This window comes from Trachurus trachurus, assembly GCF_905171665.1.
Source record: "Trachurus trachurus genome assembly, chromosome: 18".
Taxonomy (NCBI): Eukaryota; Metazoa; Chordata; class Actinopteri; order Carangiformes; family Carangidae; genus Trachurus; species Trachurus trachurus.
In genome coordinates this window covers 15,778,741-15,797,877 of record NC_139909.1, presented here as the reverse complement: position 1 = coordinate 15,797,877, position 19,137 = coordinate 15,778,741, and the positions used below count along the sequence as shown (strand labels likewise).

The 19,137-nt window shown below is 40.6% G+C and overlaps 2 protein-coding genes across 2 annotated transcripts in view; both read right to left on the bottom strand.

Moving 5' to 3' along the window:
• The window catches only part of clcn3 (chloride channel 3), a 42,954-nt gene extending 28,923 nt beyond the window's left edge, over nt 1–14,031 (bottom strand). The window contains exons 1-2 of the mRNA XM_083993270.1: nt 13,902–14,031; nt 5,851–6,032 (exon numbers count right to left, since the gene is read on the bottom strand). Of these exons, the coding sequence (XP_083849396.1) occupies nt 5,851–6,013 (163 nt within the window). The 5' untranslated portion in view covers nt 6,014–6,032; nt 13,902–14,031. The remainder of the gene's footprint in view (nt 1–5,850; nt 6,033–13,901) is intronic.
• A 725-nt stretch (nt 14,032–14,756) lies between these two features.
• On the bottom strand, nt 14,757–18,236 carry nit1 (nitrilase 1). Its single transcript, XM_083992298.1, has 6 exons — nt 18,086–18,236; nt 17,551–17,784; nt 16,823–16,926; nt 16,484–16,620; nt 15,941–16,066; nt 14,757–15,847 (listed from the first exon to the last, which is right to left on the bottom strand). The coding sequence occupies exons 1-6, from the start codon at nt 18,154–18,156 to the stop codon at nt 15,581–15,583; spliced, it is 939 nt and encodes a 312-aa protein (XP_083848424.1). The 5' UTR covers nt 18,157–18,236; the 3' UTR covers nt 14,757–15,580.
• Between the last annotated feature and the right edge of the window lie 901 nt (nt 18,237–19,137).

The window sequence follows — 19,137 nt, the reverse complement described above, 5'->3', positions numbered from 1 at the left end:
CGCCGGGTCACAGGGTGTGTGTGTGTTTGGAAGGGAGGTGAGTTCTAGAATGGAATGTTCCATTGTGAGTACAGGGGAGTTACAGTTCAAATAGATCAGTTTGTTTTAATAATAATGATAATAACTTCAATTTATATAGCGCCTTTCAAGACACCCAAGGTCGCTTTACAGTGAAAAATATATAAATAAATAAATTAAGTTAAAAAAAAAAATTGTTAATAAATGTTTTAAAAGGTTAGCATTAGCCTAGTGGAAGGCTACATTATAAAAGAGCAGTTAAACTAGTTGGCGTCATTTGGCAACAGTTTCAAAGTAAATTTAAAACAATAAATTTATTTTTTTGATTTTTTTCCCCAGGCTCTTAATTGTAAATGTTTATTTTTTTTCTCATGTATGACACTGATTCAATTTATATTGAATTTTGTTGGTTGGTTTAGACCGGGCATGGGCAAACTAAGGCCTGTTTGGGCTTTTTAATTCGACCCATAAAAGTTATAGCAAAGACCACAAACTTTAATGCACTGGCAAAAGAGAGTGGACAATAACACTGCTCCCACTGAAACGTTTTTCTTTGACTTTCGGGTAATTTCTTTTTACTTTTACATGTCATGTATCTTAGTTCACACAAATCCTCTCCATCCATCTGGTACTGGCCCAGCCCAGCCATTAAAATTTAAAACTCATTGTGGCCCCCCGAGCCAAAAAGTTTGCCCGCCCCTGGTTTAGACACTCCTTACAGAGGAGATATTTATTGCCCTCTTGTAAATCAAGCAACTTGTGCCATCATTCATTTAATAAAATAAATACTGTATATGTATATGTAGTGTAAATATAAATCAATTTAACAACGGTCAACTGAGACAACCATGTTGATGATTATCTATCCCAGCATAAACAAACTTGACAAATGTTAGCGTTAGCTTTCTTTCACTGCAACAAAGTGCATTATTTGAGGATTTTTTTTTTTTTTAAGTAATAGTTCATAATGAATAAATATTAGTGTTTTCAGTGTTGACGGGTGATTTTCCCACGACACAGAAGAATCAGATGATGCTTCTGGCAGGACACTGAGTCAGACCACATGCTAATAATCATTTTGACTATGTTGCCTTCAGCTATGGAAACTTCAAAACAAAATTAAGAAAAGCAATTATTAGTTCCATGTAACGCACCAAACCCCAGACACTGGATCGGCTCATGTTACTAATATTAGCCAGATGTGATCTATCCATATTAAATACAGTTTCTTTGTCGGTGTCCTTCTAAAATGACATTCAGTAAGTCATTACTGACTCAGTTATTTTATTGCCATAGTAACCCATGGCCTGATTTGACCTTACAGCAACGCCTGAGTTCATTTGGATTAAAATAATCTCAATGCAATGAGGTGTAAAGGTTTTAGAAGGAGAAAGCAGTGTTGGTACATGAATAATTGGCACCAGAAGAAACTCTTAAAATTGAGGTAGTGGAAGTGGCATCAGAAAGGAAACATTCATATCTGCACATCTGTAGTTGCAGCCCTGAGAGATGAACGATGAAACCGTCCTGCAGCAGTATTTGTCCAATTCAACCCAACATCACTTCAAAATGAAAAGAAAGGAAGCTTTGTGACTGCACAATACATGCTCATGAGAGTTATTAGCTTATTTTCCTTGTTGACTTTGGTTATTTTTGAATAACTTCCATTGCAGCTGCAGCAGTGTGCAAAGAGAAAAAAATGAACTGCAGCAAAAAAAGAAAAAAAAGAAAAGTGGTTACACTGTCGGAAACACAGCAGTTACTCAATCTTCCTCTCTGGTGTTGACTCTTCTGGGAGGATATGAAACCACAACATGTGAGATATCATCTGGACATCTCAGAAGCATTATGTGGCAGCTTGTGCAAGAAGACAGACTCCACCGGCTTCTTACAGAGAGACACCTCCTGGTTTCCATCACTCTAACACAGTCACTGTGTTTCAAGGCAGACGCTGTTTTGTAAACTTGTGTGATGATCATGTGTTGATATTATTATATGAAACAATGAAACTAAGTCGTGTCCTCCTACATCCTTTGCAGTTCCCAGGCTTTAACACTGCCATCCTGACATATGTGCACATTGTAATTATGATCTAAACAGTCCGTCATATCACTACATCTACACCTTTCTTACCTTTTTTTTTTAACCAGGGCTCCTGTTGCTAGGCAGTCGCACAGGTGATGTCAGCCATAGTCTATTATCACCCTCCTCAACAAGTCCCGTCAGGACGTAAAAGAACAACAAAACCTCCAAATCCAAGACTGAAACTGTTTCTGTAATCCAGCAAGTCAAAAAGAGACCAGACTTAAATCCGTGTCAGTTCAAGAGCCAAAGTTTTCCCAAAGAAAAAAAAGTTTCGGCAAAAAAAAAAAAGGAATCTCCATGGGGGCTCATAGTGATCCAGCCTCCTGCTCACACTGCAGACTTGGCTGAGAGACGAGGAGGAGGAGAAGGAGGAGGAGGAGGAAGGCTTTACAAGCTTTTCCTGTGAACCCACCCCTCACCATTACGTAAAAATAGCGCGCACACACACACACACACACACACAGACAGAGAAAGAGGCAGCGCAACAACTTCAAGGCGGGACGTTCATCTCATTCAGATCATCAGATTTCCTGAAACACAAGCTCAGTCACACGGACAAACTGGTTCGCAGGAATGTAAAGCACACACGTTGTCTGGGTGTCACACACAAATCAAGACCGGCGACTCACAACACAAACGTTCAAACAAACCTCCATGCACTCGCTCTACATGTGTGTGTGTGTGTGTGTGTGTGTGTGTGTGTGTGTGTGTGTGTGTGTGTGTGTGTGTGTGTGTGTGTGTGTGTTGGTGTGTGTGCAGGAGCAATGACAGTGTAAAGTGTTGGTGGTTAGAGTTACTCTGTACTTTCTCCTTCTGTGGTTAACTGGCCCACAGGTCCAGTTTCACAGTAAAAGAACAAGAGGAGACGGTGACATGTGAGCCACTCCTCGGCCTCGTACATAAACACACATACAGTAAACACAAGCTCGGTTAATACAGTGATTCAGCAAAAAATTTTATAACTCAAACACTGGAGGGAAAACACCAAATCATTGGCTACAGATTAATCCTCAAGACTCCAGAGTTTCCAGCTCCAACATGTAGAAATTCATCAGGCAACTTGAAGCAACTGGTGGTTCAAGTTTTAAATGTGAATATTTAAGTAGTATATATGTTTTATACTGTATATACAGTATATGTACGGATATTTATGTAGTATATATGTTGTATATATTTGTATGTATGTTGTATATATGTATAATTATATGGATATTTATGTAGTATATATATAAACCACGATAAGTTAGAAAGGTGTGGGAAATTTTTTTTTTTAAGTGCATAATTCTTCCTACTCTTTTTTCAAACTTGTGTGTATATTGAGTTGATACTAAAATGAAAATAAAATTCATTCATTCAATGTTTTTTTTTTTTACATGTGCTGCTGTGTTTATTCTAAGCCCTGTCAACGAACCAAAAACACTTAACTGAATCAAATAAAGGGGCAGTTCATCTTAATTATCCAATTCAGACAGTCAGGAAATAACCTCTCTGTTCAGCCAACATTTAAAACAAGAGTTTATACAGGACAGAGGGTTTTTTTTCTTTTTTAATCCCTTGTATAAACACACTGGTGGTTTGCCAACCTCAGTGCTTGTTCTGTGTTCAAAGAGAGACACCAAATCAAACACACGACGACACGGGAACGTTTCCATGTGGAAGCGCAGGCAGCGGTCAAACACAACAAGCCGACGACACGTCCGACACAACGCTGAGTGGACGTGAGCTGGAGAAAATGGAGGGAACGAGAGAGGGTTCAGCACATGGACTCAAAACAACAACAACAAGACAGAGAGAGAGGATGCAGCAGATCAGATGGTGAACGGCGACACCAGATCTACCAGTCAGGCTGCCACGAGCTGCTGAATGAATGAGAAACACGGCGCTGGGATGGCAGGTATGACGCAGCCAAACAAGGAGATGCGTCGCGTGGTGGTGGCACAGATCACAGGAAGTGAGGTAATGGTCTGACTTTACAAAACTCAGCATTAAAAAACACCCACGCTGCTTTCAAAGTGCATCGTAAATCAGTGTTTTATTTAATAAGCTAAAACCACTCCAGTCTCACTTGCACGCCACGCTCAGCTCCACCTTAAAACTCTAAAAGCTATATTTAGCCCAGAAGATGACGCACTACTGAGGCTCGGCCATGTGTGTCTGTATTGTTACTACCACTCATCCTTGATTGCTACCTGACAGGAAAATCCACACGAGACAGAGAGGAGGAGGTGCAAAGTGTAAAAAAAAAAGAAAAAAGAAAAAGAAAACACAGCTCACACAGAAGATGTAGGGAAAACCAGGAAGGAGACAGGAAGCAAGAACATTAAAGAGGTGAAGGGGTCAAGATGGTGGATAGAACAAACAGGAAGGAGGAGCAGGCAAAACTGTGAAACTTTGTAAAGTAACGATTGGCACAAGATGGAGACAAGACAAAGAACGACTGAGGAGGAAATAAACAGCTGCAAGAGCCTTTAAGATGGTTATAAAGCTACGTATTCACTGATATTTAAATGGAAAGTACAAAGAGAGACTCATAAAGACATCACTGATAATTATTAATAAATAAGCCTAGTTATAAGATCTATAAATAAAAAAGTAAGTAGCTCTATTGATGCCTGTATTCATTGTTACATTTTTTTAATAAATGTATCTGAATTCACAACTTTCAACAGCTCAACTTCTGACTTAAGCTCATATTGGGATATTGATTTCAAGTTATTGATTTCCTGAGCCAATTTCATGTGTCAAACATCTGTCCATGTTTGTAATAAACATGGTAAGATCAATGTTGTGCACGTTACTTTTAAAAAGTGATTAGTTCAAGTTAATAGTCGTACTTTCCCCAAAAACTAACAGAGCTAGGAACTGAATTACTACATAATAAAAGTAACTAATTAATTACCAGGAAAAGTAACTATTGCTTTGTATAGCGGCTGGCTATATAATGTACACTTGGTGTATTATTTTGTGACGGGACTTCTTGAGTCAAGTTACGGCGAGTAACGGCGCATTTTATTGTCAGTAACGCTAACGCCATTAAAATGGGGGAAGCGAACTTTTTTGATTACTCTAAAAAAATAAAAAATAAAAAATGCTAAAAAATAGCGCTGTTAGTTACGCCGTTATTCCCATCACTGGGTACGACACAGCAGAAAGCTCTGAAAAAGGTAGTAAGTTGTTATTAAGCTGGGTTGTGATTGACAGAGCCAGCTCTATACACTGCATGAAGACAGTGAGATGTGGTTGAAACCTCTAAAAATGTTTTTTTTTTGGATTGAAATGTGTCAAATATTTTCACGAGCAGGAACCAAATTAGCAACTGTGTCTCTCTGTTAGAACTTAAATATATAATATATAGTATATAGTTTATAACCATCCGTGAGGCTCAGCGGGGGACACAACACAGGAGCGGGACGATCATGTTGAACGATGCTGGGTTGGTGGTAGCAGGTCTGAGGTCTGTGTGAGTGACGACAGGGCGGCATGTGGAGCAGCTGATGGGTGTGGATGGATGGAGATGAGGACGAGGACGAGGAAGCAGGAACCAGAAGGTGATCTGGGTTTTTTTGGGGATTTTGAAGCAGCAGCAGCGGCAGCAGCAGCAACAGAAAGATCAAGGCGTGATGGGAGGCTCAGCCAGATTTCAAGCATCTGATTGGACAGTGAGGGCTGAAGCCAGGTGGGTGGGTGGGTGGGTCGTCAAGGTAGGTAGGGACTGTAGGTGTGGTAGGGATCCCCCGTTCTCCCTACCTGGGGAGGCAGCGTCTCCGTCCAGCAGGTTGTCGTCCTCAGTGGTGTGGAAGTCCATGATGACGCCGGCTCCATCCAGCAGCTCCTCGTCGCTGCTGGCGCTGGCGATGCTGTTGTAGCTGTTCCTGCAGTAGCCTCTGTGGTACAGCTGCTCCGACTCCATTTAGCAACACGCCGGTGCCCTGGATGATAAGTAAGGGAGGGAGGGAGGAGGAGGAGGGAGGAGGAGGAGGAGGAGGAGGAGGAGGGGAGTGGTGGAGATACACACACCGTGTTGTGAGGAGGAGGCTGGATTATAAAGTATACAGAGATGAGGAGGGAGGAGGGAGGTTAACATGCAGAACGACTGACTGACATACAGACAGGAAACAGCAAAGACACATGGACACAGTGTGGCTGTGATGGATGAGGTCATCAATCATCACACACATACAGATACACACCGGCAATAATCAACTTTATCAATAGTTAATCAATCAGAGCTACATCTCAACCAGCCGACTTTAGTATAAACAACAACGATCAGTTTGTTGTTACGGTGAAAACGTGAAAAAACAAAATCCTTTCCACATAGTTTCCGACTTTTTATGTGCAAGTTGTTTTTTTTGGTTTATACCAATACATTTATAACAACACACACACAGATACTGCAGCGTCGACATTTCCCAGCTGTGGTTAACTTTGAAGAGCCATTATGGGCTGTTGAAGGAAAAGATGTATGATGTCAATGTCAATGTCAACTTCATTTATAGGCCTATAGCACATTTCATATGAGTCGACGAGCATAAACTCAATGTGCTTCAGGATAAAAGCAAGATGGCAATACATGTAAAGTGCATATTAAAACAAAAAAGAAAAAGAAAAAATTAAATTAAAAGCTTGTGAGAATAGATATACTTTTATTTTACGTTTAAAAGGAAGATATTCAACAGGCAAAGAGTTTCACAGAGTCGGACCACAATAAAAACTAAAAGCACCCTGAGCTGATTTTGAACAGTGTGGTTTGATGTACGATGATGATGATGATGATTGTCCAAAGTGAACTCCAGAGCCCCAACCCTCTACACCAGCAGCAAAGATGATTGATTGATTAATAACAGATATGAACAAACTACATCTGAACTTTGATTGCAGACGCTGGACGATCGATGAGTCCAGTCGTAAATGGTTATTTTTCCACACTGGCTCTGTAGCTTAGTCACATCTGACAAAAAGTCGATAGCACAGCCTCCGTCCTTTCATTCTTACATCCTCAGCTCTATTATTTGTGCAGTTATTATTTACAAAAAATGACATCCTGAGGGCTTTGGCACCAATTTCACATTAAAGAGAGATCGTGCAGAGTTGATATACTTCCAATAGATCATTATGTCTTTAAGCCACGTGTGCAATGTAACGTCTCTGCAGGCGAGAATTTAATTCGACACATACTGAGAGCGACGTTTACAATTATGAATTAATAATACCTGGGTTTAAATTGAGCTTCACTCATTTCTTTCTTTCAAGGAGACAGCAGGGAAATTAATCAGAAATTAAATGTAGCAGTGAAAATGAATCACGGCTCTTGTGGTATTCATCGAACAAATGTTAGTTTTTTTTAATTCAAATCACATAAACCCCACTTGATGGAGGGTTCGTAAGAGCCGTAAAAGTTGCATTTTAGTTTGGACAAGGGGTTCCTCCTACTCCCATTCGAGCATCTTAAGACTGTTGATGAATATAGCTTATGAATTTTATTTATTTTCTATATCTATCTATTTGTTTTTGTTGTTTTTTTTTTACAGTATTTTGTGTTTTTTTGTTGTTGTTTGCCTTGTCTTTTTCTTTTTTACATTCCCTTACATGTTGGAAATAAAGGCTTAAATTACATTTTAATCATTCAAACACAATAAAATATTAGCATAGCAATAGCATCTTATTCAAATATGTCTGATTACTAACATTTTAAAGGAGATATTTACTGGGCAGTGAGGACATGACGAACAAAAACCATTTCTCTTCACAGCGGTCGTGTATTTATAGACCGGGGGATTAAAGCGACACATGCACATCCTCTATGATGATGATGATGATGATGATGCTGGACCACAGAGAGCGAAGCAGCAGCCATCACCCGCTCTCAAACTGCGCCACCATGTGGTAAAATAGTGTGTGTGACGGGTGTGTGAGACTCTGCTTTGACCTGACGTGACCCCGACAGGCCGAGCACAACGACCACAAGAGGAAAAACTACCGATAACCTGCAGATATTGTAGGTGGGAGTCTCGGCCTGGAGGTTGTGATGAGTCACACTGGTGTAATAAAGAAGAGAGAGAGAGGTTTTAATGTGCTGCCTGTGCCGCTGCAGACCGACTGATCTTCACTAATCCTTTACGGTCTGATAGGCGACTCCGTATTCATCTGAGCCTCTGTGTGTGTGTGAGAAACAAGGCCTCAGCTTTTAATGGACTCCTCCACATCAACCTGAGTGGATTCAATTCACCACGCCAGGGTTTTGTCTTGGTGTGTTTTCTCTGCACTTTGCTGAGAGTTTAGAAAGAAAAAATAATAACTCAGTGCAATTGGTTTAGTTTTCTCTACTTCTAGAAGAAGGAGAGGGGGAGGAAGATGGACAAGAGGAAGAAGAAGATGGAGAAGAAGGAGTAAGAGGAAAATGAGGAAGCAGAAGATGGAGAAACAGGAGGAGAGATAAAGAAGGAGGTTGAGGAGGAGGAACAGGAAGAAGATGATGAAGGACAACAACAAAGAGGAGGAAAGGAAAAAAAGGATGAGGAAAAGAGGAGTAGGAACAGGAAGAGGAAGGACAACAACAAGAAGAAGAGAGAGGAGAAAAATTAGGAGGGGGAAAGGAAGGACAATACAGGAGGGAGAATGGAGGAAGAGAAGAAAAAGAAACAATGAGGAGGATGAGGAAAAGAAGAAGAGAAATGAATTAACCTCTCACCCAGTGAATAAAAACTGTACCGGCTTCAGCCACAGAGAGTTTGTTTGTGAAGTGGCTCAGACTCACAACAAACCTACAAACCTATCGTACATCATCACCTCCAGTCTGAATCCTCTCATGTTTCAGCAGCACTGAGCAGAGTCAGAGAGACAGAGACTCATCCACCTCCATCAAATAAGTCCTGACACTGTGTTGTGACAGAGAAAGCTACAGACTGGACACGGACAAAAGCCCCGTGTGTGTGTGTGTGTGAACGCCGCTATCCTGATCCTGATCCTGATGCTCCCGGGCACAACAAAAAGAGAAACTTTTTCTCCCGTGCCAACAATCACACACCGATGGAGACAGGACGACTTCCCCTTTCATTCCCCATATCAAATCAGCGTGGCCTGGAAATTCAATTCGGCTCACACACACACACACACACACACAGCCAAACGTGGAGGTGAGCTCATCTGACACCGTCCGGTCCACTCCTGCACGAGAGTGAAATCTGAGTGTTTATTTTGCATTCAAACAAAGATCGCTGTGTGTGTGAGATTTAAAAAAAGAGAAGAGGAGTGCTGATTCATGCAGCGGGACAAATTAGAGAGAGATGATTAAAAATGCATGTTGGAGGTGTGTAATTATCTTTTCAGACTGACAGATGTGGTATCGAATGAACGGCGGAGCTTGGTCTGCTTAAATTGGATCAGTCATCTCCTTCTGTTTCTTTCTGCTGCTTGACATTCGATAGCTATAATTATAACAACGGAAATAAGAAAACAACAATCAGCCTGTTGATTATTCAGTTAGTGTTTCCTCTCAGCCAATCAGATTCAGAAATTTCATTTTTTGCAGTTTTGGAGACGTGAACACGAGGAGGAGGAGGAGGAGTAGTCTGTCTGTGTGTGACGGGTGATAACGTCCCAGAAGCTGCTGATATTACACAACTAAGGGGCCTTATCTTCCTCCTGCTGGTCACTATGGAGGTGTTGCCCAGGCGACCGTTGCTGGGATGTGATTCAGCGTTTTGCACTCCCTCCCTCCTTGAGTTAACGGACCGGCTCGCACCACCTCCTCCTCCTCCTCCTCCTCCTCCTCCTCCTCTGTAAGACCAATAAGTTGACACACATCCTTCAAAGGCGGCCAGCAGGCGGTCGATATATGGATCGCCCCCGTGTGTGTGTGTGTGTGTGTGTAGGAGAGTGTGTGTGTAGCACAACATCCGACGGCAGCGGCGCAGCAGCAGCAGCTCTAACACAACAGGGAGGATGAGCGTTCACACACACTGCGGTCACACGGTTAACGACACCCCAAACAGCGCCGAGCCGATCACAAGTATCAGCAGCAACACTGACACATTGATGAAGCTGTGAAGTCGTCCAGTGAGAGAGTAACACACACACACTCTGTTAACGGAGCAAAACAATCACTTTGTCTGTAGCTTTAGATCATTAAATACAAAAATATGAGGCAAACTTCTTAATATTATGATGTTTTAACTGAGCAACAGTTTTAAAAAAAATCCAGTGGTGTTCATTTGTAATATATGACAGAAAACAAGTCTCCAAACTAACTTGTGAATTTCTCCTCTGGAGCAGATGTTTTTAAAAGTAGCAACTGTTTCACTATGAATCAACTTGTCAAATGAATGAGATCATGTTGAAAACCAAGTATCACCACTAGTGGACGTATCTCTGTACATTTTTTAAAACCATTTTGGATCTTAATCAAACACAGCATGGCCGCAGACTACAATTGCATTTGCTGATCAAAATCAGAAAACAGAACAAAAAGAGCAAATTATTCATCATTTAAAGGTCCAGTGTGTAATAATTGACAAGGTTTATTTGCAAAATCTGAATATACTACCCATGAATATACTGTATTTGTATAAGTGTATAATCGTTATAAAATAAAATTTGTTTGGTTTTCGTAGTCATAATTATTAGCAAGGGTCTTGTCGCCATCTTGCGCCGCCATGTTTGTACGGCAGCCCAAACTGGAAAATCCAGCCAGCCAGAGAGCACGTTTCGTGAGTTTCGCATTCATAAATAAACCAACGTTAAGGCGGAAACAGCAGACATATCGTAAAATGGTTGGTAAACACGTTTTTTTGTCCTCGGAGGCCACCGTTACTTTGCCAACGGGAGGGGTGAGCGCGAACAAGCGAGAGAATCTGAACGCTAGATATCACAGTTTTACCCCCGTTTTACACACGGGACCTTTAATCATGTAAAACATCAGGTTAATGACCGGTGAATGAGTGTTAGCTCCTATGAAGGAGTGGAGGAAAATGACATAAGTATAAATCAAAAAATACAGAAATAATTATTATCTAATAAACGTGATTGATGCAGGAATTCATAAATTGAAAAACAGAATTTTTATTTATTCTATTTATGTGTACTTATGTAATCTTTTGTCAGTGATTAGCTCAAGCTCTTCATACATGTATGTGCATGGGTCTTACAGGTCTTTGTAGGCCATGTAACTAGCAAGTAGTGCTACGTATCAGTCAGTCGGTCGGAGAGCTGCTGCCTTAACGAAACACAGTCATATAAAAAACTGGCCTTGACTGAAGACAGAGGAAGTTTCCTTTCTTTTCAAAATGAAGGCTGAAAATGAATAATACATGTCCTCGGGCCTGTAGTGAAAATAAGACACACAGCCATTCAAGAAGGCCCTCAGTGTGTGTGTGTGTGTGTGTGTGTGTGTGTGTGTGCAGCATCAACGAGGCTTTGTCAGCCATCAATTTCAACACCAGTCTGGGAATATTAATCTAATTGGGACACAGCAGTTTGATTGAAATCTAAAGTATCTTAATCTAATTGTAATTGTCTGATACTGATCATTTAGACCAGGGGTGTCAAACATGCGGCCCGTGGCCCAAAACCGGCCCTGCAGACGGTCCAATCCGGCCCTCAGGATGAATTTACCATGTGTGAAAATTACATAGAAGACAGAAGAGGCATAAATTAATATTGTTAAAATTGCACATATTTTATAAAAGGATAGTTCATTTAATGTAAACATCTTAATAATGCACTAAAACAAAGGAAAAATTAAAAGTTCTTTTAATTTATAGGTTACCATGCTATTATTTTACTGGTCCGGCCCACTTAGGATCAAATTGCGCTCTTTGTGGCCTATAAAGTTTGACACCCGTGATTTATGGGGGAAAGGTCTCATTTTAGAAACTGAAATCTCTCTGTATTGATGCAAAGACCAGGTGTTTTCAGCTGACACATATAAGGAGGCGATGACAGGACAGTAACATCTGTCATCTACAGCCAGATGAACACCTGGACCTGAACTGCAGGTGACATGCAGGTCGTGTCGTGTGTGACCCGAGGGGACGGAGATAAAAACACCTGATGAGACGTCGAGATCGTCTGACTGTGAATGAAACTCTAAGGTCACGCTTCTTAACTGAATGGAGGCAAACAACTCCATCCAAACATAACACAATCAGGAGCGCTGATTACAACGACAGCCAGAGCAAATGTAATAAGCAGCGGCCGCGGTGCCTTTGGTTTGACCTGCTCTAACTCTGAAGGAAACAAGCAGCAAACTGGAGTTTATGATTAACATTAAGACAAAGGTTAGTGTTGAGGACAGCTTGTTTTTTTGCTACCGAGGCTGTGAGAAACAGAGGAGAAGATAAATATTAAAGTGGATCGTGTAAAGCTTAAATTTACGCTGAAGAGAAAAGGAACAGCACGCAAACCAAAAAAAACACAGAAGTCCAAGTCCCTTTAACTCAAAGTGCTAGTCTGCTAGTCCTGATGTAAAGACTAATCATTAATGGAAAAAGAAAAGTTGTTCTTCAAGCAAAAAGGACCACGCTCGTGCTTATTGTTGCTTTGCCAAAGTATTTGCTGCTTTTCTCAATGTTATATTGTTATAAAGTGGAAATTCTGCACGTTTAAACTTCTGATTAAACCAAGCAAGTTTTTAAAAAGGTGAAGGACTTTGTGATGGGCAGTTTTGCAACATTTTACATAAAAAACAATGACGTTATTAATTTAAAAAAAGTCATCGAGCAGCTTCAGATAGAGAAACATCTACAAATGTGCAACCTGGGGCCCCATCTGTCCCCAGGTTTCATGCTGGTAAAATGGGCACTTTTACCAGGGTATACATATTTTTTTTAAAAGCATTGCGAAAATAAATTATTCAGTTAATAAACTAAATAAATGTCAATGGGAGATATGATGATGAAAAGGATTTGTTATTTTCAGATATTTAGACATGTGAGTTATGACGAGGCTCTTACTGTATGTAGTGAGCTTTAACACAACTCCAATGTTAGAAAAACACCACAATAAAAGTAAATACAGTATCTACCCAACTTCAGAGGCAGTTGCTCCCTCTGCCAGTGAGTTACAGCCCTGATAATCACATTAAAGGGGAAATCCACAGCTTTCAGAAGATAACCTATGACTGAATTTCTGGCTGCACAATTACAGGCACATGACTTCGATTATCAATGCCAGTGATGGAAAAGCAACAACAACAAACAACCACCATGATGCAGCCAGACAGACAGACAGACAGACAGCATGGCACTCACTCAGTCACATCCCAGCAGCTGTAACGTTACATCTGCATTACATGGTGGAAACGACCGTGGAGGAGAAGAGGAGAGGAGAGGAGAAGAGGAGGGAGGGGGGTGTTAGCGTGCAGCTGTCGGCTGCTGAAGCCTCACTTTCTCCCGAGCTGCATTACAGGGCCTGGGTCCACCAGAAAAAATAAGAATAAAATAATAAAACACCCCCCTTTAAATCAATGTATTCTTCAGACGTGCACGCGAGCTTCCACGCGACGGAGCTAACCACAAGCTAAGCTAACACCTGTTCACTGGATGTCACATCATCATCCCGTTGACTTTAATCACATTTAACAACAACAAATACATTTTTTAAAAAAGGGTGGTCGGCCTCGGAGTGGTGGTGAAACACACACTGTCTCACATACACTCTCTCTCGCAGTCATACACGCATTTTCTCCATCCTCCTAGCTAGGTTAACCGACCTAACGGTTTCATGGAGGAAAATAAATAATTAAATAAACTGATGAAGACGTTGAAGGAGAGGGGGGGGGGAAGAAAAACGTTAGTTACCTTCCTGATGCCTCAAATCCAGCCCGGACACGACAATTCATCCTTTTCCTGAGCTGAAGGGAGGATTTTAGTTTCCTACCACACGGTGTGTGGATGTGACAGTCTCCTCATCGTGAAGCTGTTTTCTGTTTTCAGTCCCATTCCTGTGTCACTGGCGGTCACTTCCTGTTTCCCATCCCACCAACGGCAGCAGCAGCAACGGCAACGTTCGAGGCAGCGGCAACGTTCGAGGCAGCGGCAACGTTCGCGTTCTCCAGTAGAATCCGTGATGGTGAAGACACGAGGCAGTAAGAGAAGACCAGCTCATCAATAATAAACCAATCAATCAGTCATCACCTCACTGCAATGTAACAACAGCACAGTGGAGTCAGTAATCAGGTGTAAATGCTAAAACAAACAAGTGATCGATTTGTCAACAGTTTTGAGAATGGATAAATAATTTCTATATATTTAAGAAGCACATAAGGATTTGCTGTCTTGCTGTCTCTCTCTCTCTCTCTCTCTCTCTCTCTCTCTCTCTCTCTCTCTTATATTGGTGTCAAGTGGAATTTTTTGGTGTTTTGATTGATGGTTGAGCACAAAGGGAGAAATCAGATTCTGATCTTTCACTATTTATCATCTAATTAAAAACAAAACAAAAATGCAAAAGTGACAGGTCATCTTGAAGTGTGTGGACTGACGATTCTTCCCTTGGGATTTATTTGTGCTTTTTCCAGTTCTTATCTACCAAATGTGTGACAAGCAGCTCTGGAAAGAATACAGTTGAAACAAGGACAACATACTTTGATAAAAAAGAAAATAAAAAACTTGACTTTGATTCAAGCACTGTCTTTTGTTGTTCAAATGAGACAAACCCATTATATATTTTAGGCAACAGTGTTTCAAATATTGTTGTAACAGTTTGTGGAAAGCTATTTCAACATGACAGTGATAAAACTGTTTTCTGTTTTCATCTGAATGTTAAGTTTCCCCCCTGAAACTGAAGCCTTTTCTCACCAATGCTGCCCACATTAACATATCGGCTCTATATCAGTAGGCTACACAATTCAACATTTTATACATTTCTGGGAGCTTATACAAAATATTTATTCACACTTTTACTAATTGACTGCAGTTTCTACACAGCAACAGGGAAACAAATTAATAGTTTATTTATATAGACAAAAAGAAGATAGACCAAGAGATACTTTTCAGATTTATGAGTTTATAATGTCACAAACCTTCGATGTTTCTTATCAGTCTTTTGAAAAGTTTTACAAGCCTTTCCAGAATTACACAGTGAATCAAACCGTCTCTCTCTGTTGTTATTGGCCTGAAGTGCCATCTATTGATCAGTCTGAGTATTGCTCTTCACAGGATCATTTGGGACGACTTGTGCTGTGGATCTGCACCTGTTTTCTTTTTCAATTTTCAAAATGATTCCTGACTTTCCAATACAGTTATTGATAAAGTGACTTAACATGTAGGCTAAGCATCTCTGATAATTATTCATTAAAAGCTTTTAAGTGTTTGTAGTGTGTCCTCCTTTGTCTAAATCAATCACCAGACATTTGATACCCTATTTGGCTCATCTCCTCTGCAGCCTGTTACTGACACAGACCACATCCTGTTTATTCTGCCGCCTGTGTTCACCGTCTTCTCAGTGACACAGATATTCAACATTTCCACTTCTGCTGTTGTCAGGTTTTCTCCAGGCTGTGGTAGAAGTCCGTGTCTCTGCGGTGCCGTTGGACCGGCATGTTTCTCCTGGTGCTGCTGACCTTTCCCAGGTCGATCTCCACCAGCACCAGGCCTGGATCGGCGCCTCCGCAGTCTCCCAGCACCTCGCCCCAGGGATCCACCACCAGGGCGTGGCCGAACGACGCCCGCTTCTCGTGGTGCCGACCGACCTGCGCCGCCGCCACCACGTAGCACTGGGTCTCTATTGCCCGTGCACGGAGTAAGACCTGGGAATAGAGACAGTTCAGATTGATTTTATTGAATTCTTATTTCCATTTGATTAAATGTTTTTTGTTTTTTGTTTTTGTTCTGGCTCCCACCTCCCAGTGAGCGACTCCTGTTGCTACGGTGAAGGCTGAAGGATACGTCAGGATCTCAGCCCCATTTCTTTGCAGAGCCACTGATAACTCAGGGAATCTCAGGTCATAGCAGATGCCCAAACCAACCTACAGTAACAACAACAACAACAATAAATAGAGTCAAAACAACAACAAACCTACTGTTAAGAAGCCCAGTGTATACTCAAAGTATGAAATTCCAAGATATCAAAAATTATCTGTGAAATATATAATTTATCATATCTTCAAGAAAGAAAACAGTTTCATTGGTTTGACTATGTATGGTTAAAATGATCTAATCTATCAAAACTGTTTGTTTTACATATAAACATAAGTTTGTCCAGCCTTTATAGGAATACTGGAGCAGTTAACCAACCAGTTTGTTCTTAGATGATGTTATGATTATGGTGAAAAAAACAACAACATTTTTATTCATCAACTGTTGTATCAACTTGTCTGCGACGTATAACAAAAAATAATTAATGTGCATGTACAGGTCTCTTGTAAAATCTTGTAAAACGACACCTTGCCAATGGGAGTCTGTACTGGAGACACCAGGGAGGGTCCAGGGATGGTGAAGGCACTTTCTTTCAGGGATACGCCTTTTTCTGGCAGCTCCACGTCAAATAAATGGGTCTTTCTATAGACTGAAACAATGTCACCTGGTGGTGTGAAAACAAAATGTCAGTGTGAGCATTGGATATGTAAATGAGTGCATGAAAAGGAATCACTGAGTGGAAAACATGGACTGTGGGTCTTAAGGAAACATGCTGTAACATTCCTTTGAATTTGTTTGGCTCTTTTTCATTAGTGTGTTTCTATGTGTGCAATAGAGCGGGATGAACAATGGAAAAAGGAAAATACCTTTATCATTAATTATGATGTGACTGTTGTAGATTCGTTTGTCTGCCTCCCATTCATGCCCTCGCTCATGAAATCCTCCGAGAGACAGCCACACCTGCAGCTTCCTGGAGGAAAGAAAGTCGGAGAAATCCTGAACAGATCACAACATGGGTGTATAGTTTCAATTATTGTCACACATAAGGTTTATAAGAAGATTAACAGCCAACAAAACTTTTTTCCTCAAGCAAGTTTAAAGAACCTGAGACAGACAAGAAATGTTTTATGGCAAAAGGACTGGTTTTAACAATTATTTAAATACCCAGAAGACAGAGAATCTTTAACAGGTTAAATGGAATAAATACAATATAATCTGTCAAGAACTCAATTAGCAATCTTTACTTTATTATTAGACTTGGGTCGTCTATTTTCTGTTATGTTGTCTTGTCATATCCACAACACTGTGGGGTTGTTCATTTAAGTTTGTAAAATGTTATAAAAGAAAATAAATAGAATTTTTCTATACACTAGATGCTTGTGACTTGCATTTTATAAATAGCTGTTATATATAAATGTGGAGGGTAAGAAAGTAAAAACAAAACTTATGTGGCTCAGCAAACTTCAGGAACATAAAATGATTCACATACACCTACATATTCTGTCACAAATGTTTCTATTGCACCCAGCACTTGCTGTCATATCAACTTGTACAAGATCTCCAAATGTTCCTGGAGATATAACAGTTTGTCTACCTGGCGAGCTGAGTGTATCGTGAGATGGTGTCTCCTGTCAGACTCTCAGACAGTGACAGCGTCTCCTCTCGACTGGATCCGATGTAGTCAAAGCCCTCAGGCAGGAAAACCATGCCGGCCCCTCTCTCCCTGGCTTCTTCCACCAGCTTCTTACAGGCAGAGAAGTTGGCCTCTTTGTCCGGGGTGGCCGTCACCTGGCAGACCGCAGCCACCGACTGAGGTGCAGTGGACATCCTGCAGGGAGAGGAGATTATTATCATTATATACAGATTTTGTTACTGTATCCTTAATATCATTGCTAACCTGCTGTGACACAATAATTTCTTGCAAATGTATTATCATTAAACAGAGCAGAGCGGCTGCAGAACAAGGAGACATGTCAGGTCAACCATGGTACTCGGGCAGCAACAGTCTGCACTAATCTTTCTGTTATATATTAACTCAACTGCACAAAATCATTAAAAACAACACAATAACATTGAGATTTGAAGGCTTTCTAAACTGTGTTGCCTTATCAGAATAATAATAAACACACCTGTTCTGCAGCCTGATCCTGTGACTCCACCACGCTGATGATGATCTCAAAATGCACCTGACCGTGAACATTGATCTGAGCCTGTCACCTCCTCTGTTCAGTCCGTGTTAGTACCATATTAACGTTTGGGTCAGTGTGTTCAGCTCAGTCCTCTGAAACAGGAAGAATGAGGCTTCAATCTTCTTCTCTGCTGCTCTGTGGATTAGTCACTGGTATTTAGAGCACATTACTGCCACCTGTTGGGTAGTGTACATTTTTATATACAGTCTATGGTTTATACAGACTAATAAATGTATGTTTTGTTTTTGTATATTGTATTTTTTAAAACAAACACATTTTAATTATTCCAAACAAAGAATATTGATGAATGATATGTGTTTCTGATATATTTTAGTGGTCAAAACATTCTCCTGGTGCTGATGCTCTTATGTAGGTGTATTGTATGTAAAAGTCTACCTATATTTCACATCCCTTTGGCTGCACAATGCTTCGTCATCTGGACATGAAGCCTTAGGAGTTAGTTTGAACAATCACAAGGCTGAAAAGACAAGTGAGTGATCAAGTAGCTGTTGGATTAAATAACCAAGACCTGCTCCAAGAAATATAAAGTTACTTGTTTAAAAATCAGAGTTGTTTCTGGTTGTTGCATTTTTCTGTGTAGGTCAAATGCAAATTTTACTGTTGGTTTGAAGGTTTTATTGTAAAACCATGAATGTTTTAAAATGAAGCACTGTTTTCTTTGCAATCAGAAACAAACCATTAAAATAATATCCGTGAGGAATGAAACGTCTACGCTACTTAATGATCCAGATACAGCTGTTGTGGTGTAGAACAACAACCGGGGTTCCCACTCTTTTCTTGAAATCATTTTTCCAGGACATTTTCAGCTGCTATGACAGACAAGTTATCACACCATACACTAATACATCCCCCATCATATTCATGCTTTGGAGATGTGTTCTTTTGGACAGCTGTGCCTCATTTTGTACATAATTGTTTCTATGTTAATTCACCTCTCAACCCCAGAAGTCTGATTTAAAGATGTGCAGTCT

Excerpts from the sequence above, each read along its gene's own strand:
- nit1 (XM_083992298.1), bottom strand. The coding sequence starts at position 18,156 with ATGTTCACGGTCAGGTGCATTTTGAGATCATCATCAGCGTGGTGGAGT. Across the intron at positions 16,927-17,550 it reads CGATACACTCAGCTCGCCAG|GAAGCTGCAGGTGTGGCTGT; the intron begins GTAGACAAACTG and ends TCTTTCCTCCAG. Across the intron at positions 16,621-16,822 it reads CATCATAATTAATGATAAAG|GTGACATTGTTTCAGTCTAT; the intron begins GTATTTTCCTTT and ends TCACACCACCAG.